This window comes from Aspergillus affinis, assembly GCF_023601865.1.
Source record: "Aspergillus affinis strain CMG 70 chromosome Unknown NODE_75_length_177070_cov_86_291390, whole genome shotgun sequence".
Lineage (NCBI taxonomy): Eukaryota > Fungi > Ascomycota > Eurotiomycetes > Eurotiales > Aspergillaceae > Aspergillus > Aspergillus affinis.
Window position 1 is genome coordinate 1 of NW_026515856.1, and position 26,232 is coordinate 26,232.

The window sequence follows — 26,232 nt, forward strand, 5'->3', positions numbered from 1 at the left end:
ATAGTCAAGCCTTGGGTTTGACGATACTATTGCCGATATTGGAAAACCATGACTATATAGTATCGTGAACAGCCCTACTGCACATACCAATATGTCGGTCTGGTGGACCGGTTGAGACAACTTCTTGGATGTGCCGTAGGTGGCCCCAAAGCAGTGAAGGTTTCAATTGAGGCCACTGGGCGAATTGTTTGAATCGGCACGAGTATGCCCATTTTATCAAGTATGCCGCCGAAAGTAGAGCCAATATTGCAATAACAAAGTACATTGTAGGTCTTCTCGGCTCCTCTGCGTCTGCAGTACTAAAGACCAAGTAGCTAGCGGCTTCTTTATATTGGGAATGCTCCTCGATAGGATGAGTGGATAGAGCCAATCTGGCGGTGTAATGATTCAAGACGATAGAGCCACCTGAATGATAGGTCGAATACGATTTAGAGATTTCCGCCAAAATTTTATTGCCCGTGATTACTCTGCGATAATATGCAACAGCATGTAAGGAGAAGTGTCGATCTCTCCTGCTTCTTTTCATGTCGAGCATTATCGATTCAATCAAATACCGAAATATAACCCTCACCCCCCTTTTTTTAAGAGATATAATAACACGATTTGTTCTTTTATGCTTTGGAGTGTGCTCCTTCATTCTATCATAGCCTCTACCTTGCTCGGCTCTTTGGCATCAGAAATGGGTACTACAATCTGCAGGAGAAGGTGATTTTCCAGTTCCTGTCCCGTTATTTGCGCACAACCAAGCTAATCAACGCGACAGTCTCTCAAAAAGTCCGCCCATAAAAGATGTATTGGCATCCTCTGACATAGGTGACCGACGAATTCGCACGTTTTGGATCCTGGTCTTATGGAGTCAGATGTCCTGCTTCGCATGGTTGCTGTATTTTTCTTGGAACGCAGGCCTATTAACAGACCAAAAAGCTCCTCTACCAGTTGAGGTACTAGCCAATGATAATATCTACAGTCGTACTAGATATGCAACCACTAACTGACTCAACTCTTCCAGCAAATCTCAGAGCGTTTACGTTATATTGATGTCTTCTTAGCGCTCGCCACCGGCTGTGCCCTCGACGCGACAGCGATTGTCTTTAACTTCAACCGTTTTCTTATTCAACAATTTCATTATTTTATAAGCTTACGGATTTTAATGCTGGCAATGTTAGTCTCAGTCTCGCTGCCTCTCGCCATTCATCACAAGACGCCGAGAATATGGGTTTCTGCGCTCATCATCTGCGGCAGTGGTTTAATATATGCCTTGTTTATTATCATTACGGACAGATTGCACACACTTTTCTCCGACAGGCGCCTCAGTGCTAGACATGGTTCCATGTCTCAATTCGTCAAGCACATGAGCTTAGTCGATATATCATGGACACGCTGCCTGGTTGCCGCATCTGCGAATTTGTTGCTATACCACTTCCTGGCTGCATTCGTCTCGCCTAGCTGGTCTCCGTTGATCCCCATCGTTCAGATTGCCTGTGAAGTAAGCCCTCTGGATGAAGTTACTGCAACCCTCTCCTCGAAAGTTTGACTGATTCTTTCGTGAAGCCCATATTCCATCATCTCGTGGGGGCTGAAAAAACCCCTCGCTATAACATGCTTGTCGCCCCCTTGCTGCATGCTAGCAACTGTTTCGAATGGGGGTTACGGCAAGTGGTTGAGGCCCCAAAGCTCGCTGTGGCGCCTTCAACATATCTCACATTAATAGTGACCAGCCGTCTTCTGCTAGACCTGCATCTGTTGACGGTCTTCCGCTACCGCAAGGATCTGCAATGGGCCAGGAGACATATTCTAGTACCCACTCACAATCTCGTTGGTTATATCATCGCAATACTGTTAGTGGAGAATGCGGGGGTCCCTGTTGCAACGTATATCAAACCGATTGTCGTCCTTTTCATGGATAGTGTAGGCTTCTTGCCGCACATAATCCCATCAAGCTACGCTATTGCTTTTGACCAGGTAAAAATTATCAAATCATAAATACCGTCAGCTGTTGCTGGCACCTCTCTTATCTACCATATTTTGTAGGGAAAGGTCTGGAGAATTAATTAGTTAAAACGTGCGTCTGCCTTGCGCAACCACTCTTGCTATCAATCAAATGAGCAATAGATCATTCTATTTACATAGCGTAAACCCTTGCGCCATTGATTTGACTAAATCTTAAATCATGGGAACTAATGCCACGGACTTTCGATAGTTGCTCCGTTGCAGTGGTGATCCTACATCTTCACTTGGTGGGCCTAGATACCCGCCTCAGAAACTGACTCTACATAGCTGCAGACTAATAGTAAAGTGTGATTTCTGAATAGGAATGGATCAATCACTTGGTCCCTGCAAGGGGGACAATAAAACATATTCGGCGATTCTCTATCTTGTGGTGAAACAGCGGTCAATAAATAAAATCAACACGTAAGAGATCAGCATACCTTGACCCATCGGATACGTCATGCATACTCATGAAATGGTTGCAGGCACAGCTAGTGAATAATTATATACTAGCGTTGGGGGTGCAGCTGAAGCAGAATTTAGAATTCTGAATTTCGCAACACTTGCAAAACATCGACCACACAGCTCGCGTTGGTTGGATGCAGGTAGAAACTGAAACTTAACTCGGGGTAGAAAAATGGACCCCAATCAGCCCCCTGCACGACTGTACTTCTTCACATATCCCAGAACCGGGTCCAATCTACTCACCCAGTTACTCGCCCTGGAGGATCAGCCCAATGTACACTGCCAGGACCAGCCCGATATTGAAGGAATGCGTTTCTTCCTGCCGCTGCTAAAGCTGAAGATCAGGAGCGGGCACTTGGGAACGAATGTACAAGCGCTTCCATCAGACCAAAGAGAAGAGCAAGTGCGGTGCATAAAAGCTTGCTACAGCCGTCTACTTCAGCATATTCGAAACGCCGAGCGAGAGGAGAGAATAGTCTGCTTCAAGGATCACGCCCACTACATCACCGAGCCAGTTGCAGAGACACGCCTGTTCCATGGCGAGAACAGCGTGACTGACGAACTTCCTTGGACTTTACGAGGGCCGGATGAGCTTGAACAGACCGGCTTCGGTCGCTCAGTCCTTAACGAAACCTTGTTTACCGACGACTTTCTAAAGACATGGAAGCCTATCTTTCTTATCAAACACCCCGCGGCGGCATTTCCCTCGTTTTATCGCGCATTGGTTGACACTGCGGGCTGCAGCTTTGTTGAATCCGATCAGGGCCGAAAGTTATACCAGAAGGCCATGGCCTTGCGGTGGGTATACAAGTTGTACAACTTCTACTCTCAGCACTTTTCCAATCTCTCTCGTGAGCATGGAACTTGGCCTGTGGTGATTGAGGCAGACGACATTATTACTCAACCTGAAATCTTGGTCAAACTCTGCACGATCACCGGCCTGGATAGTTCGAGGCTGCGCTTTACTTGGGAAAGCCAAAGTCGCGATGAGCCGCCGGAATGGGAGGCATTTCGGAGAACCCTTTGGAGATCTACGAAGATTGATAAGTCTAGAGCTGTGGGGCATGTTGACCTGGGCGAGGAGTCGGCCAAGTGGCAGCTAGAGTTTGGGGAGGTGATTGGCCGCAGGATCGAGATGTATGTGCGAGAGGCTATGCCCGACTACCTATTCCTGAAGTCGAAAAGACTTCGGATTTGAGGTACAGTCCAGGAAATTTCATTCTGAATTAGGCGGGTGATTGTACCAGACATTGTGTGTTATTGAATGGTTCTATATATTAGTATAGCGTGAATGGACTTTTGTTTTGCAATGGGATTACTCCGCCTAAAGCCAAGTGAAAGAGGTATTATATACAGCAGTAGATCAAGAGTCGCCAATCATATTTCTGCTTGAAGCATGGGATGAAAACTGCTTTACGTTAGCCAGTCTTCATTAGTTCCATGCATCTTTTGTGTATTATCAGGGAGCAAGTCCGCGGGGATCCCAGAATGAAGATCCAGTATGACTCATCTGAATACAGTAGACAACTCGATCAGGTATCTTATCAGACATGTCCCTTACCGTGAATTTAAAAGGAGCAAGATCTTAATTGACAATTATAGGTTCTAGTTATGGATGGGTCCTGCAGCTTTGTGGATAGTAACATGTAAGGGCAGTAGCTTACTGGGATTTAACATTCTACGTCGCCCAAGCCTTTCTTACTACTCAGTGTTTATTTTTATTCTCTTCTTCGTTGGTAAATTCATGATACTGTAGCCGATTTATCACAGTACTTCTATAGACGTTGTTAATCTCCTGATGTGTTACCCATAATGACAGGCCCCGACACCAGGAACTCAAGGGCCATCGTGGTAACAACTTCACCGATACCCTCACCCTCAGCCCCATGTGGCAATAACGAAAACAAAGAACACCATTCAAACAATGCGCAGAATACAAACGCACTCAGCTCAGCAGAGGATGAGAATTTGGTAGATTGGATGGGGCCAGACGATCCAAACATGCCCCTGAACTGGCCCCGACAACGAAAGGCCCGCATTATTGTCGTGATAACCGTATGCCGGTTCATGGTGTAAGAAACTCATAACCAAAGGAAAGTTGTTCTCGCTCATTTATTCGGGTCAGAATGCTCGCGTCTTCAATGATGTCTCCTGCCCTGGGGCAGATTAAAGCCGAGTTCAACGACTCTACCCAAACCCTTATCACCTTCACCGTCTCGATCTATGTGAGAGAGCCCCGATACCGTCCTAGAGAGAAGAACCTCTATTTAAACTCTTTTAGATCATTAGTAACGCCGTCGGTCCTTTGGTCCTTGCCCCGTTGTCAGAGACATACGGTCGCTGCTGGATCTACCACGCCGGAAATGTCATGTACACTGCGTTCTCGGCGGGGTGTGCGTTGTCGCCCAACGCTTCGGCACTCCTGGCCTTACGCCTCCTGGCGGGATTAGCCGGCAGTATACCAGTGACCACTGTTGGGGGAACTATTGCGGACATGGTTGTCCCAGAGCGACGTGGCTTGTATGCAGGTACTCGTCTTCATACCATGGGTGGATAAGGCTGATAGAGTGGTAGAATCAACAGCATCCTCGGGGCGACCTTGGTCTTTGCGCCGACTCTGGCGCCGGTGGCAGGCGGCTTCTTGGCTGAATCCCAGGGCTGGCGCTGGATTTTCTGGTTAGTCACAATTGTGGTATGACCGCTATCACAGACGGGGATGGACATGCGCCTATATTAACGCACGCATGCAATCAACAGAGCGGTCTGACTACCATGCTCGGCTTTGCGCTCCTACGAGAGACGTACAACCCCGTTCTTCTCCAACGCAAAGCTGCACGTCTGCGCCAGGAATCAGGAAACGACCAGGTCCACACGCACAACAGAACAGACGAGCTCCCCTTCATGCAAAAGCTCGGACGCGCCCTCCGACGCCCAGTGGTCCTGCACCTCGCCAGCCCCATCCTGATCATCGCATCTCTCTATCTCGCCTTTATCTACGGCGTCACCTACCTCCTCATCACGTCTATGCCTCTCGTCTTTCGAGATGTCTACGGCTGGGGTGAGGGAGCGCTCGGCCTCTCATCTCTCAGTCTTGGAGTCGGTTGCTTCATCGGTATTTCTCTAACCGGCCGATACAGCGATCAGATCTACCAGCGCCAGAAAGAGAGGTCCGGTGACGCCAACCAGGCGGAGTACGTCGATCCTGACTCTCGAAATCCTTTTCCCCCTTCCAGAGCTAACACTTTCCACCATCCTTAGATCGCGCCTCTTCTTCCTCCTCCCGGCAGCAGTCTCCCTCCCGACCGGCCTCCTCATGTACGGATGGACGGTGCACTTCCAAACCCACTGGATCGCCCCCCTCATCGGCACCGCGACCTTCGGCGCAGGCATGGCGCTCGGAACCGTAAGTTTCACTGCCATCACATATACACTTCTTATTCCGTCATTTCCAGTCCCAACCGCCCAATCTCATGCTAAAGTGTAGTATAGGCCGCCATGTCCAGCTACCTCATCGATGCGTTCTCCACCTATGCCGCCAGCGCCCTCGCCGGTGGTCTGCTCCCACTCAGCGGGCCCGGGATGTACGAGAGACTCGGCTACGGGTGGGGGAATACTCTTCTTGGTCTCCTATCTGTCCTGTTTGGGGGCGGCTCGCTGGTACTTTGGGCGTTTGGGAGAGAGTTGCGGGAAAGATACTCTGTGGATCTGGAGTAACCATTCATTTGCAGCTAATTCATGGCATATATACGATGAAAAAACCCGTAGATTTGTTGAATGTTATCATGGGAAGAGAGAAGGTTTTCAGAAGGATTGCAGAGCTCTTTAGATAGTCATGAGTTGAATAGATTTCTATATAGTACAGGGCTTTGAATTTCATGTGTTGGTAAATATATACCCATGCATAATGATAGGTTCTTTGCCTGCCCTTTACCGGCTTTCCCGATTGAAATATCCCTTACCTCTGATAGCTCCAAAAATGACCCCTCACTCTCATAGCAATTGCCAGCTTCTCAGGCTATTTAAGGGAAAGAGTAGGCACAATATTCGATTTAGACATGCGTCTCAACAAAAGACGCACAGCTTAGACTCGAAGTACCCTTCTTCCTCCTTTCCGTTCGCCTGAAGTGTCTAGCCCAACCAACACGATGGCCATCAAAGTCAGCCCCAGCGATCAACAAATCGAGCAAAGACCCGACATCGAATCCCAGATCCTCAACGCCCTCTTCTCAACACCATACAGCTGTCTATCGTTGAAGCAATTGAGCGGTGGGCTGGGCAATTTCACATTCCAAGGGACTTTAGAAGTACCACTCTCACATAACCGGAGAAGCGTTATCATCAAGCTAAGTTTGGCACACACCAAAACTGGCACCTTGGTCTTGCCGACAATCCGCTGCGTACGTCCCACATTCCTTACTGCACCCTTATCCCCCAACTTACAACGCACAACTATCAGGCAGCCGAAGCCGTATCTCTCTCAATCATTTACGGCTGCGACTTCACACACAACCACCTTGAAATTCGATCTCCCCGCCACCTTCATCTCGACACCTGCACAAATCTCCAGGTCATAGAGGATATCCCCAACATTGGGACCCTACGAAAATTCCTCTTTCTCAACAATGTGCTCCCTGACTCAACCGCAAGACTGATAGGCCACGGCCTCGGACGATGGCTCGCTGCCTTTCACGCGCGCGATTGGAGTCAGGCTGGTGATGACGCAATAGCGACATTCCATCGGAACACAGCTGCTCTACGGACACTAACAATGCCATACGAATACGCGATGAGTCTGTTCCCCAATGATTCGCTCGCTAGAGCGAGCGTCTTGCATGCGTTCTCTCCGGATCACCCCAGCCGGCTATGCATTATTCATGGGGATTATACTACGAGAAAGTACGTTATAACAACTCCCATCCTCCCAAGGGGGCAATCAAGTAGCTGTTCCAGCTAACTAATCTCCGAATAAAGCTTTCTCGTCCAGCCAAGCAAGAGCCCGAAAGACGTCAATTTGTCAATTGTTGACTGGGAACTCTGCCGACACGGCTGCATCACAGAGGACGTAGGCTCTATGATCACATCCCTCTACGTTCAGTGGCGGTTTGAGGGCTCGCCGTGCGCTGAGTTGATCCTGCGTGGGTTTATTCGTGGATATGGTCTGTTGGACGAGTCATTGGTCTTTAGAATGGCTGGTTTGATGGGAATCCATCTTCTCATGTGGGAAAAGCTGGGTCTGATGAGCGGGGGAAATGTGGACACACGGGCGCAGGAGCTCCAGGCGCATGCGAAGGAATTCTTTATCAACGGGGCCCAGAAGAATATAAAGTGGTTGATGGATTGTTTTTTGGGCCAGTTTCTGAGGGCTGAGTAACAGTCCTCGCTGGGTCCAGAGGAATATTGACTGGTATTCACATCTGAAAATCTGAGGATTCATATACAAAATGAATATCGGATCGATTTCTAGTCAATCCGATTGTATCTGGAATAAATTCCGTATACGAAGCTCTATTGCTTACTTGGTCGAGCCTCGAATCACAACAGTAGGATCCGGAGTAGGGCTTCGCAAATACACTGTACTATGTGTCTGACGGAAGTTACCTGGTGTTAGCAGACGATACTGCGAATATTCATCCTAAGGCTCGCACCCGAGACTGACAGGTTTCATCATTATAATTAAAGAAACTACTGGTCATACCTTAGAGAAGGAATAGATCCCATAGACCTAAAATGCCGCAAGGGGTTAGCCCTTACCCGTCTGATGCCCCAGTAGACAGGTCAATAGCCATCTCTTATGTCAGCATTCCCACCGACATCTTCGCGGCGGTTTCGGCCGCGAATGGTTTTGTTGAAGATGAACGAAGCAAAGTTTTCCTTGGGGACGCCACCGCGGCAGATCAAGTCCCGATACTTGTCCGTGAATCCTTCCCAGGGAGCGATGCACTTGAGGGACGGTGGCTTTTAGCACAAGCCAGTGCAAGCATGGCGAATGGCCGGAGTTGCTGCGAAACTTTGTCTCGAACTCGGTATCCACCTAGGACGCTTCTTTAATGGTGCTCTCGTACACCCGGATCGATTCACCGATGTGAAGCGGCTGTTCGCCTGTGTGTATGATGTGGACAGGCGATGTAGCTTTTACTCGAATCTGCCCTGGACACTTCATGATAGAGACATTGATATGTCCACCCTTCGACTAGTGCGTCTGGCTACCATCACATTTGATTATACCTGGCTAATCCTTTTTATTTAGGACCCACAAGAATCTTACCTATCCACCATGATATCCTTGGACAAAAGCCTCTCGGAGACATGGACTATCATACACGCTCCATCATAAAAATCGGATGCAAACCATGAACGCGTCGGTTCCTCAACTTTCAACTCCAGAAGCTCGTCGCCAGTCTACCGACCGGTGACTTCACGCCGTTCGAGCCGACAGTAAAGCCACCACCCTGGCTACAGACCGGTCTACAGCGGTTCTGTCGTCTTCGTGTGCACCACATCAAAATGCTGAATTACATTGGCTCGTTTGACTCACTAAGAGGTCTAATCTCCCAACCACAGGCAGCCAGAGCTCTCATCAGCTCTGCCACGGAGTCGGTGGAGCTCCATCTCGAAATGATGAATGACGGTGGAACGAGTCCGCTCCTAATACCTCTGGCAATCAAATTTCTTCTCTCTGCTGTCTCATTCATGATTTTGGTGGTCTCGCATTATCCGGAAGAGTACGGACCGTTATGCACCAAACCCTTTCACGCCGCCATTGAGATACTCCACAACGCGCAGCAAAGCCGTAAAGACCCGAGTCTTGACGTGAGCAGTACACTGGAAGAGCTACGAAGGATTGCCGAAGTAATTCAATTGCCATCACCGCCACCACCCAGGCAATTAGCGCCCGTGACTTTGACAAATGGCAAACAAGACACCGACAATAATGCTCATCTCAGTCAGGCATATGGACCAAATGTGTTTGATGAACTTAAACCTCCAGAATCCAGTCTCTTCTCCATGTTAGGGGATGTCAATGTGGCGGCAAATGATATGTTGTATATGGACGATATATTTAGCTAACTAGGCCCTGTCACGGATGGCCTAGAGTTCGGACATGTAAACCACGAATTTGTATGTATGCTAAAACCAATGAATTGGTCTAAACGATAGGCTCTGGTACAGGTCCATTGTTTACATCAGAAGGTCCCTTAATCACGAGCCCTCATTCACGCTGGCTGCTCTATGCGCCCTCTGGAACGAACATCCAAATGTCGTGACAAATGTCACCACCACTGACTCACTATGATTCCGACAGTCATTGCAGAGGCTATGTAACAGTCGAATGTATATCAAATGCGTGCCGCTGAAGGTGCATTTTGCACGAGAAGATCTCGTCGCAGACATTACACGTTATCTCAGATTGCGTGGAGACATGACGAAGATGTTTTCGCTTGATGTGCTTGGTAACATCTCCATGGCTGGAGAATTTGTACGTTCGCTTTCCAATATCTAAATCTGGCTGACCAAGACAGATGAAACAGAAGAGAGGTCTCTTAATACCCTTCTCAGAGGGCTTGTCCTTCATTACCGATTGAATCGCAGATACCAGTCCGTCATTCATCGGAGAAGAAGGCCGCGTCGATTGTATCTCTCCTTTGACACCGTCATCTGGTCCGGTGGCGGCGGGCTCTGTAGGGGAACGCTTATCCTGCGGAAGACGGCAGGTATCACCTTCTTCAAAAGGGGCATAAGCAGCTACGGCATCAATTGCTTCCGTCCGTCTAGTCACTTCCTCTTCGAGTGTCGGGCGAGGTAGGGTAAGGAGACTCTCAATCAGTCGCTTCTGAGGCAGTGGTATCGCTTCTGAACACTTGAGAGGTTATTCTTCCTCTGCCAGGTCGAATCCAGACAGCTGACGTCTGATTTCCAGCATCGGTTGCTCGCGGTCGTACCTTGCCTGAACCTGAGTGAGCAATGCGTTCCTTGCTCGCTGCCTGGCACCGGTGATCTCTTGGCTAAGCTTTTTGTACATTTTGTATTTCTCTGTCCCATGGTGATTCGACAATGGGCGCCCCATTTGGCGACTAAGCTCGTCACGTCGGCGGATTAGGCCAGCGATTTCTGGTTCTTGATTGATGGAGGACGACTGTGCGGTAGTCAATTCCTGAGGGCGATTCGGATCGATGGACCGGCTCATCCGGCATGCGGCACGCATGATGTCGTCTTCAGGGTCGAGACCACGAATCGAATGATGGCAGGGAGGTTTTTATTGATCCTTCTGCTGAGATAGTACCGCAAAAGGGTGCGGGTGTCGGCATGATGCATGATAAGATTGCGCAGTGAATCACTAACAGCTCCTAAAGACCGTTAGCCGGTGTATAACAGTCACTCATGCAATATAGAACACACTACTACTGTCCAATGCGGTTCCAGCTCCGTATCGCAAGCTATATGGACGCGTGACCTGCGGAAAGCCGGTAATGACACCCATCTTCTTAACCCAAGGCTCAATGGTCGTATACAAAAGCGGCCGATCAATGGATATAGAGATGCCTTGCAGCGTTCTTTCTGACCTTCTGAATATGGGAATATAATCCAATGCTGGGTCCAGAAGCAAAGGGAGCTCATTACATCCATCTGGAATCCGAAGGCATGGGATTTGGCTTCCGGAGATAAGCATCTCCTCACCTTCGACACGGTCAAAGGCACGGTCCGCAAAAAGAAGTCCTAGCAGAAAAACGTGGGGGCTGAGGACAAGGGAAGGGTCAAAAATTATTTCCGGTAAGACATATGTGTTTCTGAAGGACAGGTCAGAGGTAAATAATAGTATAATAACCAAGGACTTACGCATCCTTAGCACCGAGCCATTCTTTTGTAAACTCGAAAGTAAATTCAATGATAGTCCTATGAGGTCCTCCCTGGGGGTCACGTAGCAAGCTAACGTGAATATGCCGATATCTTAAACTCAGACTGGCCTGGGGACGGTTTTTTGTTAGCCCGGCAAGCTGCAAGAAAAGCGCAAGCTCAATACGGTGATGGCCATGTCCAAACTTCTTCTTTGTTGTGCTGACGGTTGTCTCTACAGCCTTGGCCAAGTCATCTACATCCATTGGAGGCTTATCACGACCCCTTGTGGACAATTTATGTTTTTTGGCCAGACTTCGGAGCACCTAGTTGTATATTAGCTCCACGTCTTGTGTGCATCTTGTATTAAGGCAAGAATTGTTTGAACATACACGGCGCATCTGACGGTTCATTTGGTTTGTAATTTTATACGAAGTTGCTCTTTCGAATACCAGACGGAAAACTTTCCAGAAGGTATCAAGTGAGCTCTTACATTTGATTCCTGGGCGCCGTCTTCCATCCTTTCCGCGTCGTAGATTGAGGACCCAATCCAGGAATGTATATATGATCGAAATCGACAGGCGTGTAAATTCTTCCTGGGGATCTTTTCGAACAACAGCACAAAACCTGCATGAACCGGAGTTAGAAATCAAAAAGCGCGATATCGATCGATGATGTAGAATCATACTGTGACCATTTCTCCTCCACTCGGTTGAGCAGGGCAGTGGTGCCCTTCCCATAGTCCTCCTTCGTGTAATCTGTCTCATTAAAATTCGTAAGCTGCTGGATATAGTATTCTGGCGGATGCTCGTTATCCGCAAATAGAATTGCCGCATCATTTAAATCGTGAGCTTGCGAGCCCTCATCTTCAGGTTCAGTTAGGTCGGTGTCATATTGACTATCTTCAGTGCTCTCTCTTTCGGAAAGGTCGCTGTCGTTAGACGAGTGATCATCATCTGTCGCTCGATGGCGGCGAGCCATGATAAAAAGTCTGCCTCGCAATGAACAGTGAAACACGTTTTGATGTGACGCTTCCTTGTAAAGGATCTGTGGTACTAAGTGCTCAGGCGTAGATTGGGTTAGAACAAATATAATTGTATTGATGAAGGGACACAAAGGTATTTAAGTGGACGGCCACCGTTTATAAATCACTTTCGAAAAGTTGCCATTTTTGGCACGCTTCAGAAAGAGCAGCGAAGTGTATGGGAGTTCACATTGGCCGGCCTCAGAAAAGTGTGCCTGAATGTATACTGCGCTGCGGGCAAATGAGATTGGGGTGGGTCTACTCTCGGGGCTTGGCGGTGCGTGGATGTAAGTCCACCAAGGCGTGGTGGAAGGCGTGGCAGATCGACGGCCAAAAACGGCGTCGAGTGCGGCCGTTTTAGGCAGCTTGTTTGCCGTCTTCTAGTTTAATCTAGTTATTTAACGATCGAGTTATTTGATATTTTCCTGTTTACACAGATACAGATAATAGGGTCTAAGCAAATAGGACTTTTTTTTATCCCTTCAATCTACCGTATATTTAAGATAAGTTGTTTACCGTTTAAACGTGTCAGTTATTCTACGCGACTAATCAGGAAACCCTTAAGTTAAAATTAAGTTAAACGGCTTGTTTATTGATTGCCCTACATTTATTGCGTTATGGTTTAGATAGAATATCCCTTACCCGAATTAGTCAATTTATATTTATAGGTAGGATAAGTATACTGAGGCCTAATTGATATACCGTTTAATCTAAACCCAGAGTATGTACTGACTTGTTTCAGCATAACAGGCTCTATCTCTTGGGAATGAATTGACAGCGACGAATGCGCCTCTAAAGAATGGACCTGTTCCTTCTTACTATATAGCCCTCGTACCACTCTCGAGGTCCTTGTCTCCCGGTTCTTACCAAGGAAACGTTGAATTCATATAAATATATAGATTAATTGCACCGTACACATAATCGCCCTGGTTCAGAATACCAATCACCGAGCGGCAGAAGGTGTAGACATAATTCGTTAGATTCGTAAGATCCGGGTGGATGCGTGGCGAAACAGCATTTCGTTTCATGTCTTAAGAAGTTCGTCGATATCAAGACGACGATAGTAAGAGATGTGTCCCATGTCCATCCAGTAATGCGCTATGCACTCGGGGTTGATGAGAATAAGTTGCGAGTCAATGAAGGAATCTGTGCGAGTCAGAACCAAGTTATAAACACCGCAGACACAAAGATATTCGGTGAGACCTACCATCCCTAAAACCGAGGCCAGCTACGTGGCCTCGACTCTGCACGATCCTTGCTCCTTTGAAGAGAGCTTCATCTGCAGTGCGAACAAACCCGCCAGGACCAATGTCGTTTGAAATAAAGGTAATCTCTCCTCGCGGGACATTAGGGTCTCCTGTGAGCTTGACCGCCTCTAAACTGCCCCGATGAATAATCTCGTCACTGTCGGATGGCGGTTGATCAAGATGTCCGCCGTCCGGGTCACGTTGCAAGAAGAGCAAAAATTCACAGCCGTGCGCAGAATAGTCCCCAACCCAGATTCCCTGGTAGGGCTTCTCCCGCGTCGGAGTATACAGGTGCGGATCGAGTGTCGAGTAGGTTGACAAGGTTTCACTACGGCCTGCCGTGAAGATGGGCATGCCAAGGCGGAAATGGGCCCATCTTCTAATCCGGAACGCATGTTCAGACATCGTCTCCAGATTCGGAGGGCGACATGTGCCATTTGCCAAGTGAGGCTCGACATCTCGGTAGACGTGGTAGTCACTCGGAATGGTAAATGGCGGCCACAATTTGTTGGGATCCGGCTCTGACGGGTTTTCCGCGGAACAAAGCGAGAAGGCGTTAAATACATGCTGCGTCTCAAGAGCCATAGGCATGCGGGTTTCCCCATTCAGATAACGCCGTTCGCCCTGGGGGTTTTTAAGGAAAAGGACGGGGTCGTCCAGCCAGAGACTGGCTTTGGGATGGAAGGGTTGGACCATGACATCGGGATTCCAACTCCACATGTGGAATGGTTGGCTCCGTCGTTCCGCAATGACACGATAAGCCTCAATGACACCCCGTCGATGATCGTAACGGGCCAAAATCAAATTCCCCGTATGCTCCGTGTCCGAAAACCAGACCTTCTTCTGCGGGATGAACCAGCACGGGTGGTGGGCAATGTAGAGACTGCGAAATGAGTCGAAAGGGCCCGCATCCTGGATCTTCGTGGGCAAGTAGGAATTAATCAGATCCGCCCATAGAAAGTCGTAGGTAGCATGCTCGGCGAGAAATCGACAGGTGGCCGAGACACGAGCGAGATCCAGTGCCGAGAGATGAGATAGGATAAAATGAAGGATCTCCGGCGGGAGCTGCAGAATAGGAGCTTTTCCCACGTCGAGGGGCTCTTCAGAGAGAGGTCGAGACGCTAGCGACCGTGGCTGCTCGTTCACTTCAATTTCCACCGTTGATGTCTGGTGATACTTCCTTAAAGCCGGGTCTTTGTTGTCCAGGTCCATCGACGCCACGGCCATCAGGGTCGTCTTTGGTGGAAGACGAAGAGGAAGAGACAGGGGGGTTAACAAGGAACGGACTCAATCCCACTGGCCGAGTGACCAGGCGATGAGCAATATAAGGTGTCGTGGAATGGAGGGGAGGAGACGGAGGTGCACGGAGAATGATAGGTGAGAATCGGCATAGGTAAAGAAGACAGCTAACAGGCTTGATACGAGTCAGGAATCCCAGGATGCAGGTGGTACGGTGTACTACGGTGTTGGTGGTAGTAGAAGGGAAGTAAGGTCGGAAAGGAGGAACGACTCGGGAGAGCTGACTGGATTGTGTGCGTGCACATGACGTCATCTACAGCACTGTCGACACCACCCAAAAGGCGACTTGGGTAGAGAGTCTAGGGTTGTAAGTGATGCATTGTGCTCTGTGTTTTATTCCTTGATCTCTCATTGTGCTGCTGCATGACAGAAGATACATGGTCGGTGACTCTCCACGAGGAGGGCGACCATTTGACAAACCTCGGGCGAGAGGGCGATAAGATAACGAACCTAAGAAGCTAGCCAGACTCGAGAGATCCCCACGTCTGTCGGGAGACAAAAGGCATTATTATGATTTAATCTGATTTATGCAAGGGTGAGTGCTGCCTGAGGGTTCAGGCGTCCCCGTGGTCGGGCCATTTGTTTACGTCCCAACGAGGCAAGAGCGAGGGAGCGCGTAAGGAGGCCGTAATCCCGATGGGGACTTCCGGGGTAACCAGCCGTGTTTGACTTTTTAGTTTAGGCAGTCTGTTTGTTTGTCACTTCTGCCTGCGGAGTCTCTCGAATATGGAGGATATCTTAACTTCTTAGCACCCCGTAGTTTTTGTTGTTTATTGTTTATCAGACAATCTGCAGCATTCTGGCCGCTCCTCGTTCCATGGCTCCCGTCGAAATATATTAATTAACCATCACTTCGGTCTTGCTTGCAACCGCATCTACCACCGCCTCACACCCCCACATTTATAACCATGGTGATGGATACCAGGCAGTCTCGTCGAAAGAGACGAAACAGTGCGATTTCTGCCTCGGATCTATGCTCCTCTACTACCTCATCCAAGAACACTCGACAGACCAAGGCGTCAACCTGCGAGACTCCCCGCCAGTCAGCCAAGAGGGTCCGTTTTTCCGATCCCGGTCCTCAGCTGCAAAATGACTTGACCTATTCGACCGGGCTCACGCCTGCGATGCTTCGCACGTCGTTTGATGACTCGGCAAACTCAGACGTGCCTCGTACCCCGAGTCGGGCGGCGCGACGACGCTCAACGCCGCTCCCGCGGCGCCGTTCGTTGGATCCTCTGATGCCGATGGACCCTGTTACTTCCGAGCGCGTGGTGCAGTTCACCCCGTTGCGGCAAATCCTGGACTCTCGGACCCAACGGCGAATCCGTCGGGTCGGGCTAAGTGATGAGATCAATAATCTCGAACGCGAGAAGCGGGAGGTTGCCCAATACGAAAAGTCCCTACAGACCCTGTTGCAAGAGAGGGATGCTCTGAAAAAGGAGCTAGAGTCGAGTAAGAGAACTCGAGACACTCCCGACAGCCTTCCCTCGGGCGAGGATACTGTGTGCATGTCACCCCAGGCGAAAATCGATCATTTGGAATCCGAAAACGGTCGCCTGCGGGAGGAGATCTCCTCGTCCTTTATCCATCGCTCCGATACCGCGCCGTCTGAAGGTGACACTATCAGCATCGAAGATAGCGGGTTCGAAGGGGATACGATACTCATGTCCTATTCTCCGGATCTCCGTGGGTCCGACGAACATCCGACGCTTGGCTTACATGATCTTCCTCCTCTAAGTCCTGAGCGTTCGGTTCATGAATCCTCTCCCGCGGCGCCCGGGTCTGGACACAGCCGAGACGGAGAGATCCTTGCCCTTTCACGGGATCTCGAAGCCGCGAGGAAGGAAAAGAAAGACCTGTTTAACGCGTGTCGAGCTCGGTTTGCCTCTTTGGAGGGAACTCCATTGGAGCATCATCTGCGCCAAACCTCCCCGCCACCAGAGTTCTTCGATCAGCTTGTGCCTAGTCTAACAGAAGCCGTCTCACGGGCCTCTAATGCCGTTGGCGCTCTTGATTCAGTCAAAAGGGTAATCTCCGGTCTAGGTTTCCCTGGCGAGGACGTGGAAGAGATCGTCCACGAGATGCGTGATAGGTTCCGCTCAGCCCGCCTCCAATTAGAACGTGCGGTTCCCGGTGAAACCGCCAACGCTGGCCTAAACGACGGGAATGCTACCTTGGGCGCCTTGGTGAAGCGCGTCGAATTACTTGTCGGGAGTCTTAGGGAAGAGCAAGTGCGCCATGAAGGCACCGTTGGCCGCGAGAAAGCCTTGCGTAGACAGTTCGACGATTTGTTAGTGCGGTATGAGGGCGCATCGAAAAAGATTGGAGACCTCGAAGCCTCTATGGCTGCATCAGCCGGAGATATGCTCCATACGAGAATGCGACTGCAGGAGCTTGAACGTGAAGGACAGGAGCAGATCGTCGGGATTGACCGACTGAACGTGGCGCTTAGCAAGTATCGCGATGAGGTCAAGAGTCTTGAGCAACTTGTGACGGACCTAGAGAAAGAAAAGGTCTCGGTCAACAAGAAACACAATGAACAAGTCTCCGAACTGGAGACTAAAATGGCGGGCGAATTGGAAGCCCGCCGTGCAGCGGAATCGGCTCTTGCGGAGCGAGAGGCACGGATTCATGGATTGGAAGCGACCGTCGAGCAGAATCGGATTCGCGCGTGCGACCTAACCGCGAGGGTTGAGTCAATTGAGCGAGAACGTCGACAAACCATTGAGAGCCTGGAACAACAAGCGACCGACCAACTGCAGCGCCACCAACAGGAAGTGGGATCGATGAACGTCCGTGTTTCAGAGCTTACGACATCGCTTGAAGGCGCTAAATCGGAGATGGACAAACTCCGTCGCGGCAACACAGATTTGGAGGAGCAATTGCGTCTTGAAGTCGAGGCCCGAGATAGTCTGCTAGACAGATGGGCTGCAGACCAAGCGCGGTCCTTTGCCTTTATGAAGGAAACAGTCAATGCAGAGCGGCGGAGAGCGAAGGTCCGCACCGCCAATTTCGAGCTCAAGTCGGACGAGCTGCAATCCGACAGTACGAATCCAGGCAGTGAGCCGATCACTCCAGTCAGCATGACACGGTTTGTCGACGTGGAGGTCGGACGGGGAAAGCAGCGGAGAACATTTGACAGTGGAATTGGTATTCTTACCGACGACCTCCTGGATGAGGCTGGTGAGAATGACGATCGCAGACTGCTTCCTTCTGATCCAGCCGATCTTTAATTCTCTTTGTACTTTCTTTTCTTTTCTTTTTCTTTTTCTTTTTTTTTGGAATGAGCAATTTGCGATTCTTTCCTTTGCTGTATGAGCAGTGTACTCTTGCTGTAAACTCGGGCTTGGATCTCGGGTGCTTTGTAAAGATAGCCAGAATAGTTGAACAGAGAATGAAAAGTTCGTTGATCTATAACTAAAACCACAGTACCGGAGTACTCCGTAAGTACTTTGTTGGCGTGAGGGCGAACCATGGATGATCTGTCGATGACGTCGTGTCGATCCTCAGTCAACTGCTCTCCATGGGTCTCGACTCTTGTTTCTAATGCTCTCTTATCAACTGTTAACCATTAGATCCATTCATACATATAGACATACAGAAACCATGTCGGAGTCCGGCGACGCCCAGAAATACCGATTAAAAGTCACCGCAGGCTCCGAATACAACCCAGACAGCCATCGCATTGTACCCGTCAACGAAAACCAACCGCTGTGTATCGACAACGAGCATGCCACGATAAGCCTCTGCGTGCGCATCCAAGACTACACCGGTATTTTCTGTCTACCCTCATCCCATTGTAATACCTAACTAACGTTATCAAAAGGCTATCCCGACGATTCGCCCCGAACTAACCCCTACTTCACCCACCCTCTACACACATCCGACCAATACTCCATCTCCTTCGCCATCGTCTTCAAACACCCCGTCCCCGGCACCGACCTGCTCTTCGGGAATAACTTCGACCGCCCTATCCGTGACCGTCTGCCTCCCGGCTTCAATGCCGCGCTGCGTCTCGTCCGCTGGTCTATAGATCCGACGCTTGACGGCGATGCGTACGCCGATCAGCCGTACTTGTTCAGCCCGGCGCTGGCGACGTGGAACCAGTTTCGGGTTGGAGAGAAGGTAAAAGGGGGCGTTGAGGTTCCTGTCTTGCATGATAAAGAAGGTGGTGTAGTAGAGGAAGGAGCGGATGGGGATGGAGTCCAGATCAGAGAAGAGCTGGGTATTCCTGGGGATGTGACTGGGAGGAGGAAGTGGTTTCAGGATGAGGAGAAGAGGGAAGAGTTTGTCTTTGAGGAAGGAAGGGCTTACTGGGTGGACTTTGGGAATCCATATTTAGGGTTTAATGGTATGGCTCTTTTCTTTTTCTTCCTCCTTGATGTTTTGTTGGAGTGGAGCGTTGGATGAGTGGTTAATTTGCGGAACAGATTTCTCATTACGTCTCCCCGGTTTCAACATTCATATTCTACAGTATATAGACGAGGATAACCACGAGTTGCGATATGTACTGAAGAACAAGACTACGGATGAAGTCTACTTGGTTGTGCTGTTCACGTTGGTGCTGCAGTGATTGTCTAGCCATTGCTAAGCTATCTGCGGGCATGTCCATGGCGCAGTGCCTTTATGAAAGACAATTGAATTGAATGAATGAGCCCAGCTTTCAACAACCGCTAGAAATCCCGCATCGTTCCTCTCTCGAAAACAAGCCTAAGTAGGAAGCTCGTGAGTTTCACCGTCGGCGTAACTGGCCAAATATCGCGTAACCAAGGACATCGAATCCACGTCCTGGGAAAGAAAACGGTATAACCGCGACATTCGGACCACGAGCTCAGGGCCTTTGCAATATGCCGTCAAAATCCTCCCTCGCCATCGACCCATGAACGAGATCAACATCACCTTGAGAAATGTTGTTAGATATGTCGCATGCAGACAAAGAATTTTTTTCGACTTACTGGAATAGCCATATGATGCTGAAAATCCGCTTGATTCAGTAGGGTTCCCATCGTAGCAACGATCGTAAGGAGTTCAGTACGCAGGATTTGCTTCGGATCCCCGTCGATACTGCTGCACATGCATATCTTGATATGCGGCTGCCCTGGCAGGGTCCAGTGAAATTGGGATTCCCATTGGTCATTCCATTGGGGTATTTGCGAGAAATACCTTTCGCTGAACGGTATTGTCCTGTAGAAGCATGAACAAGGTTAGCCAGGAGGTACGGTTTCGGCTTTGAGCGTCTTCACCTGGCGCAACGCCACCCAGTCAGGTCGCTTAGAGGCCTTGCATTCTCCAGGGTTCCAATCCTTGGTGCGGTCTCTACCTCCCAAAACAGACGGTCGCTCATCAGATTACTCCATGCGAGTATTCCTTGCGGAGAATATACAACGCACGCATCTAGCCGGTTTTCTCGGGTTTGGTGTTCGGCATGTGTCTCGCCTACTCGCAGATTCTTCGCATGCTTCGCCATCTGCTCGGTCGTCCATGGTGTGAAGTATCGACCGCAATCTCCTGGGCTGTTGGCATCGAAGTATTGGACATTTATTATCATGTTCTCAAGATCATTGCCGGATACGAATGCCTGATTGTGGTCTTTCAGCACCTGGAATAATTGGCGGAGAGCACATTTGATGAAGAATCGATCGAAAACACGTTTTCTCTGTTCCCGCGCGTCGTTGGAGTTTCCAGGGGAATAACTCATGTTTGCAGATGTATTCGATTGTGTTAATTAGAGGGCAAGTTGGGGTTGATTTGAACGAAGGCAGAGGAATATACTAGAAGGAATGAAAGTAGACGGCGACATCTATATAACATGATGAAGGCCTGGTTTGTAGTAAAACATCCGGCAGGGACCAAATGGCAAGACAGCTGACAACAAACCGTACCGCTGATGGTCCATTTGTTAAAACAAAGATGAGTATAAACTAGGGCAAACGTAAGTTTCTATTTTTTGTTGGTCGGGGCTCTGGATGCCAGATGAACATACAGCTCAGCGCAGCCCGACTGGCAGACCATCGTTTGCACCCCGGTGGGTCAGCTCCTGCTAGGAGGCGAGGACGTCCTTCCGACGCCCAATCGGCATTCTGTTCTTGCGTCTGCAGGCTATCGGAAGTGGGCTTGACTAGTCCGGACCGTTGATTCGTCCAGGTTTGCTGCAACCTGGCCTCTAGGGACTGGGGGGACCGCCCACTGCAGGGACAGGAGAATAGTGATACATGGTTGATGGATTGCGTCCTACCGCAGGAGGCCGTGTATGACAGGGGTTCGTTCCTTGATCTGATCTCTGACGATGCCCGATACAGAGAGCGAAAGGCCAATAGGAGATCAAGAATCGGGCCAAAGTAAAAGGTACTTCGTGCAAGGGGTCTGCCGCGGCTAGACGACGATCAACAATATGAGGCACTAGGGAGGCGATAAAACGGCGTCAGGGCTTGAAAGGAAACCCACCCATATTGGATGTAATCGTCATAGCCATTCTAGAATGCCCGGGCTGAGACGGAGGGAGCCACGTAGGGATGACCACTCGTAAGTGGTGAAGGGAAGGTGAAACTATTAAAGTGAAGCCGCGGATCCGACCCCTGAAACCGCTGCCTCAGGCCTGCCCCCCCGTGTCCCTCCACTTTTTGTCTCTCCTTTCCACTTTCCACTTTTCCTTCTTCTTCTCTTCCTTCCTTCTTCCCTTCGTCTTCTTCTCTTCTTCCATTTCTTGTCTGTCGGTCCTTCTGCTCAAATCCCAATCCCATCATTGATCCCATAATGTCCGATCCGTACTTTGCCCTGTCGAATTTAACTTCTTACTAGCTTTGTTCTTTCTCCACTTCCACTCCTTTGGATATCTCCGCGTTGATTGTTTGGGTCTGTTTACTCTGTTGATATCACGTCACCCGCTCCCCTCACGTCAAGCGCGTCCCGTCCTTGTTGATTTATCTGCATCCCATCCGCGTCCCAACGTTGCGACCTGACCAGCGGATTCGTCGGGCCCTCCTACTTCCGCTGCAGACACGCTGCATTTGCTTACCCCTCAAGCTGCGACCTGCCGCTATCCCACCTCGTCTCATCACCCGCCCTCCTCTCTTCGCCTGAATACTTCGCCTGACGTGGCTCTCCCTTTCAAACGAGACGTCATGAATGACACTGGCGCTCACCCAGGCGTGAGGAATCTCCTTGCCCGGTTTGAGACCAGCCAGAGCAACACCACCTCGCCACCTGACCGCGGTCGGTCTCCTGTCGATTCGGAGTATTCGGGCTCGGCCAGACCACTCTCTAAAGTGCGTGCCAGCTTTGTCGCCGTCGACGGTTCGCAGTCTCCGGCTGCTGGTCTGCGGAAGACTAGTGGTCGCAGTGATAGCCCCGCCGCTCCGCTTCGGGTCAGAAGCTTCAATTCCGACGACGTGCCCAGCCTGAAAAGTCCGCTGTCGGCATCCTCCCCCACCAGCAGCGGCTTTCCAGCGGAACCAACTGCGATGGAGAATGGGAACGACTCCAAGGATACCGGCTCTCAGGGACCGTCTGAGTTCCCGGCCGTTGTGGTTGAAGAAGGCATGAAGTCTCCGGTCAAGGAAGCTGTGTCATCGCACAACAAGGAAAACCAGCCTGTTTCGGAACCTGCTGCCCCTGCCCCTCCCGTTGCCTCTCCCGCAAAGACCACCAAAACCGTTACCAAACGACCCTCGACAATTCAGGTGGGAAAGGCCGCCGCTACCAATAAACCGGCGTCTAAGCCGGCCCCTGCCACCGGTCAGAGATCTTCGGCTCAGCCGCGTACTCCGACCTCGCCAGCAAAGACCGAAAACGAGAAGACCCGGACGGCTCGCTCCCCGAAGCCCCCTACTACTGCGGCCAATAAAGCTTTCACGCACAAGTCCAGCCGGGCGTCCTTGAACCCTGCGGCGACCAGGACTACTACTACACGCCCTGTCCGCGCTTCGATGCCCGCGCGCGAGGCCACCCAACCAGGCGTTTCTGAAGCGTCTCGCACCACCAAGCCCCGATCCCGATCCCCGGCCAGGTCTACCCGTCTGCCGCCCTCCGCCACGGCCCCAAGCTTGTCCTCTGGCGCGAGCAAAGCAGGCACCACGGGAACGGCCACCTCTCGACTTGCTCGCAAGCCGTCGACCCTGAAAAGTGCCAAACCTGGGACCCAGCAACGCGCAACTACCCCCACTGCTTCTAGCGTGCGCAAAACCTCCCGCCCTTCCCCTCCATCTGGAGGCGAGCGGCCCCAGTCCCGAGTGAGCAATGGCAGCTCTAAGCCTGTCGACGAGAGCTTCTTGGCTCGGATGATGCGCCCCACCGCCAGCTCTGCCAGCAAGACCCACGAGAAGGTCGACGTGAAAAGTCCTCCCCGGACCTCTAAGCCGACTCGAGCACCGGTGAAGAAGGTTGCTTCCAAGGCCGAGATCCGCGCGCCCCGTGCCAAGCCTGTTGAGAAGTCTCAGCCGACCCCCGTTGAGAAAGCGAACGATGCCCTGCAGAAGAAGATCTCCACGGAGCCGGTCATCAAGGAAGAGGCAACCGAGGTCGTTTCCGCCGAGCCTCCTAAGCCCGTTGAGCCTACTGCGGACTCTCAGGAGAAGCCTGCCGAAGCTCCCGTGGAACCTACCGAATCCACCATTGAGGAGCAGCCTGCCGAGACCCCTGCCGAGACCCCTGCTGAGACTTCTGTTGAGACTTCTGTTGAGCCTGCTGCAGACTCCGTCGAGCCCGTTGTGGAGGTCTCCACCGAGGAGCACGTTGAGCCTACCGAGCCTTCGGTGGAACAGACCACTGATGCTGTTAAGTCGGCCGTTGAAGAGAATGCGGCTGCTCCCGTTGAGCCCACCGACGCTCCTGTCCAGCCTGTGGACCTGGATGAGAACGACTCGCATGTCGAATCCCAGGAGGCTGCCGAGCCCGCAGTTCCCGAACAGACTGTGACTGACAAGTCCGCCAGTGACCTTGTCGAATCTGCACATGAATCGAAGGACACTGACGAGATTGATATCGCCAAGTTGTCCCTGACCTAGATGAGACCCTCAAGCTGCTAGCAGTATGGATCCCTTTGTCAGCTTGAATATCAAACAGAAAACCCCATGTTTTCTTCTTTTCAATCTGCTCCCATTATCTTTCAATTCTTGTCATCTACTTTCTTCGTTATACCCTTTTCATAGTCGTGAAACGATCAGTAGACAGATCTTCGCGCAACTTTTCTCTATTTCAAGCTGGATTCTTTTTCTTTTTCTTTTTCTTTTTTTTTTTTACTTGATCTGTGCCTGCAGGTCTCGGTTTCGGGAAAGCATTTGTGTTCTATGGTTGGAGCAAGGCCGACAATGTGTGCAAGCTGGAGCATCTGTATGGTGGAGTTGTGTTTGGTCCCATTTGGTCTTGTCTTAGCGTTATATACTGCATCTTGCATACATCAGAGTTCTCCAGGACTAATTGTTTTCAATTTTGTTTCGAGATTAGTGTCGTCTTTTAATTGAGATTTTGGGGTCAACTACAGTTGCTCTCATGTTCTGAGTTTCTTGATGGGTCCGATGAAGGCCTTAGATATTTGAATTCTAGGATACAGCCCTGGCTATTTATTGTTTCTGTTCCTTCGCGATTTGACGGTTTATCAGGCGCTCCAAAAGGCCCGTCACGTCTTCCCTGTCCATGAACACTTCAATGACCCTCAATCCAGTTCCAGACTGAATTCGATCATCGGAAAGCACGGTTTGTAGCTCCTGATATGTTCTGGCACTGAAGTTGTTCCCTAGCTGACTCTGGTCCGCCCCAAAGAAGCCCAGTGCGTGGTCATGCCGCCACGCCGCAATGTCGTTATACGCCTGTTTTCTTCCGTGGATCGCCCGCTCGATGGTATATCCCGCATTATTGATGATGAAGAGAATGACGTTGAGCTTCTCGCTGAGTATCGTGCTGATTTCCTGCACGCTCATCTGCAGGCTTCCATCGCCAATGAAGAGAATGGCACGGGCGTTATCATCCTTTTTCAATTCTCGCTTCGCAATCGCGGCACCTAGTGTCGCAGGGAGCATGTATCCGATCGAGAGCCAGGTTACTGCGCCGAAAAGACGTGTGTCTCGAGGGAGCTGGAACTCCCGTCCTCCGTGCGATGCAGTCCCTGTCTCGGTGAGGATGAGATCGTCTGGGCGGAAGAGTGGGTTGACGAAATCATAGAAAGTCTTCTGCGTGATCGGTCTATCAAGGTTCATGGTTGCTAGGTCGGTATGGCGGAGCTTAGGGGGGCCGGTGACTCCGGCAAGCCGAGCGCCGTCCAGGTTCTGCAGCAGTCGGGGCAGAAACGAACGTGGCAGTTCACGGAATGTCTCCTTGCCAACGAGGATCCGGTCCGGTAGAAACGAAATGGAAACCGATTCCCGCGGGATGGTCGCGAAGCCCTGCGTGTTGGTGTCGCTGTAATGCGGACCTAGGTTGATGATCAGATCGGCCGTCTCGAAATACGTCTTCCATTCTTCGCTTGCGAGTGGCCCCGAGTAATGGCCATAGACATTCGGCAATTCTTCGTTCACCAGGCTTTTCCCGAAGACCGTGGTCCATGTCGGCCACCCGGTCTTTTTAACGAGTTCATCCACCTCGCTGAGAATCCCCAGAGGTCGACACTCACCGTCGACCAGGATCAGCGGCTGTGTTGCCTGGTAAATGCGCTCCTGGACCTCCTTCAGCAGCCCATCGTCCTCACCATCCACTTCCAACAACCCCGGCACCTCCAATTCAAACTCCAGCCTCTCCGCCGATACCAACACATCCACCATATCGTCCGGCACCTCCACATAGACCGGCCGACTGTGCAAAATCGCCTGCTTCAACGCCCAATCCACCTGCTCCGGCACCGTCCTCTCATCCACCAAATTTGTCTGCGCCACCGTCACATGTTCCGCCATCTTCCCGAACCGCCGATATTCACCGTCCGCAAATGTATGATGCATCAGGGTGCGCGAGTCCTGCAGCGCGCGCGCCGGCGTCCCGACGATATGAATCACCGCCGCCTTCTCGGCATATGCGCCCGCGATGCCATTGATGGCGGACAGCTCGCCCACGCCGAAGGTCGTGATCAGCGCCGATTGGCCGTTGATGCGCGCGTACCCGTCCGCGGCGTAGGCGGCGTTCAGCTCATTGCATGTCCCCACCCAGTGCAGACCTGAGGGGGTCACGAAGTCCAGGAGTCGGAGGTTGTAGTCGCCCGGCACACCAAAGATCGATTGGACGCCTAGCTGGCGGAGACGCGTGAGGAGATAGTTTGCGACGGTAATAGTTTTGGTTGGGAGCTTGCTTTGCGTCATGGTTCTTTCTGATCTAGATCTGGACTGGATTGAGATATTATTCCAGCGTAGATGTGAGTGCGACGTTGAACTTTAGGAGTAGATGGTAAGTAGGATG

At 50.7% G+C, this 26,232-nt stretch overlaps 9 protein-coding genes across 9 annotated transcripts; 5 read left to right on the plus strand and 4 right to left on the minus strand.

The window, feature by feature from the left end:
- Positions 1-1,351: 1,351 nt before the first annotated feature.
- KD926_009989 (uncharacterized protein) lies at positions 1,352-3,652 on the plus strand (the record flags this gene model as incomplete). Its single annotated transcript, XM_053102490.1, has 3 exons — positions 1,352-1,486; positions 1,552-1,838; positions 2,623-3,652. The coding sequence occupies 3 exons, from the start codon at positions 1,352-1,354 to the stop codon at positions 3,650-3,652; spliced, it is 1,452 nt and encodes a 483-aa protein (XP_052953986.1).
- Positions 3,653-4,580: 928 nt separating this feature from the next.
- KD926_009990 (uncharacterized protein) lies at positions 4,581-9,522 on the plus strand (the record flags this gene model as incomplete). The annotated part of the gene is made up of 12 exons (XM_053102491.1): positions 4,581-4,679; positions 4,736-4,974; positions 5,029-5,146; positions 5,212-5,645; positions 5,713-5,857; positions 5,944-6,111; positions 6,540-6,851; positions 6,911-7,350; positions 7,426-7,806; positions 8,229-8,364; positions 8,417-8,647; positions 8,839-9,522. The coding sequence occupies 12 exons, from the start codon at positions 4,581-4,583 to the stop codon at positions 9,520-9,522; spliced, it is 3,387 nt and encodes a 1,128-aa protein (XP_052953987.1).
- A 247-nt stretch (positions 9,523-9,769) lies between these two features.
- KD926_009991 (uncharacterized protein) lies at positions 9,770-12,267 on the minus strand (the record flags this gene model as incomplete). Its single annotated transcript, XM_053102492.1, has 6 exons — positions 9,770-10,305; positions 10,360-10,665; positions 11,131-11,240; positions 11,290-11,612; positions 11,679-11,913; positions 11,975-12,267. 6 exons carry the CDS (start codon positions 12,265-12,267, stop codon positions 9,770-9,772), a joined length of 1,803 nt encoding a protein of 600 aa, XP_052953988.1.
- A 1,067-nt stretch (positions 12,268-13,334) lies between these two features.
- KD926_009992 (F-box protein) lies at positions 13,335-14,784 on the minus strand (the record flags this gene model as incomplete). Its single annotated transcript, XM_053102494.1, has 2 exons — positions 13,335-13,456; positions 13,518-14,784. 2 exons carry the CDS (start codon positions 14,782-14,784, stop codon positions 13,335-13,337), a joined length of 1,389 nt encoding a protein of 462 aa, XP_052953989.1.
- Positions 14,785-15,764: 980 nt separating this feature from the next.
- On the plus strand, positions 15,765-18,089 carry KD926_009993 (uncharacterized protein; the record flags this gene model as incomplete). The annotated part of the gene is made up of 1 exon (XM_053102495.1): positions 15,765-18,089. One exon carries the CDS (start codon positions 15,765-15,767, stop codon positions 18,087-18,089), a length of 2,325 nt encoding a protein of 774 aa, XP_052953990.1.
- A 373-nt stretch (positions 18,090-18,462) lies between these two features.
- On the plus strand, positions 18,463-19,429 carry KD926_009994 (DUF1769 domain-containing protein; the record flags this gene model as incomplete). Its single annotated transcript, XM_053102496.1, has 3 exons — positions 18,463-18,628; positions 18,683-19,207; positions 19,287-19,429. 3 exons carry the CDS (start codon positions 18,463-18,465, stop codon positions 19,427-19,429), a joined length of 834 nt encoding a protein of 277 aa, XP_052953991.1.
- A 137-nt stretch (positions 19,430-19,566) lies between these two features.
- KD926_009995 (uncharacterized protein) lies at positions 19,567-20,554 on the minus strand (the record flags this gene model as incomplete). Its single annotated transcript, XM_053102497.1, has 3 exons — positions 19,567-19,755; positions 19,812-20,040; positions 20,247-20,554. 3 exons carry the CDS (start codon positions 20,552-20,554, stop codon positions 19,567-19,569), a joined length of 726 nt encoding a protein of 241 aa, XP_052953992.1.
- A 1,423-nt stretch (positions 20,555-21,977) lies between these two features.
- KD926_009996 (uncharacterized protein) lies at positions 21,978-23,858 on the plus strand (the record flags this gene model as incomplete). Its single annotated transcript, XM_053102498.1, has 1 exon — positions 21,978-23,858. The coding sequence occupies one exon, from the start codon at positions 21,978-21,980 to the stop codon at positions 23,856-23,858; it is 1,881 nt and encodes a 626-aa protein (XP_052953993.1).
- Positions 23,859-24,413: 555 nt separating this feature from the next.
- KD926_009997 (alpha-keto acid decarboxylase family protein) lies at positions 24,414-26,135 on the minus strand (the record flags this gene model as incomplete). The annotated part of the gene is made up of 1 exon (XM_053102499.1): positions 24,414-26,135. One exon carries the CDS (start codon positions 26,133-26,135, stop codon positions 24,414-24,416), a length of 1,722 nt encoding a protein of 573 aa, XP_052953994.1.
- Positions 26,136-26,232: the final 97 nt, after the last annotated feature.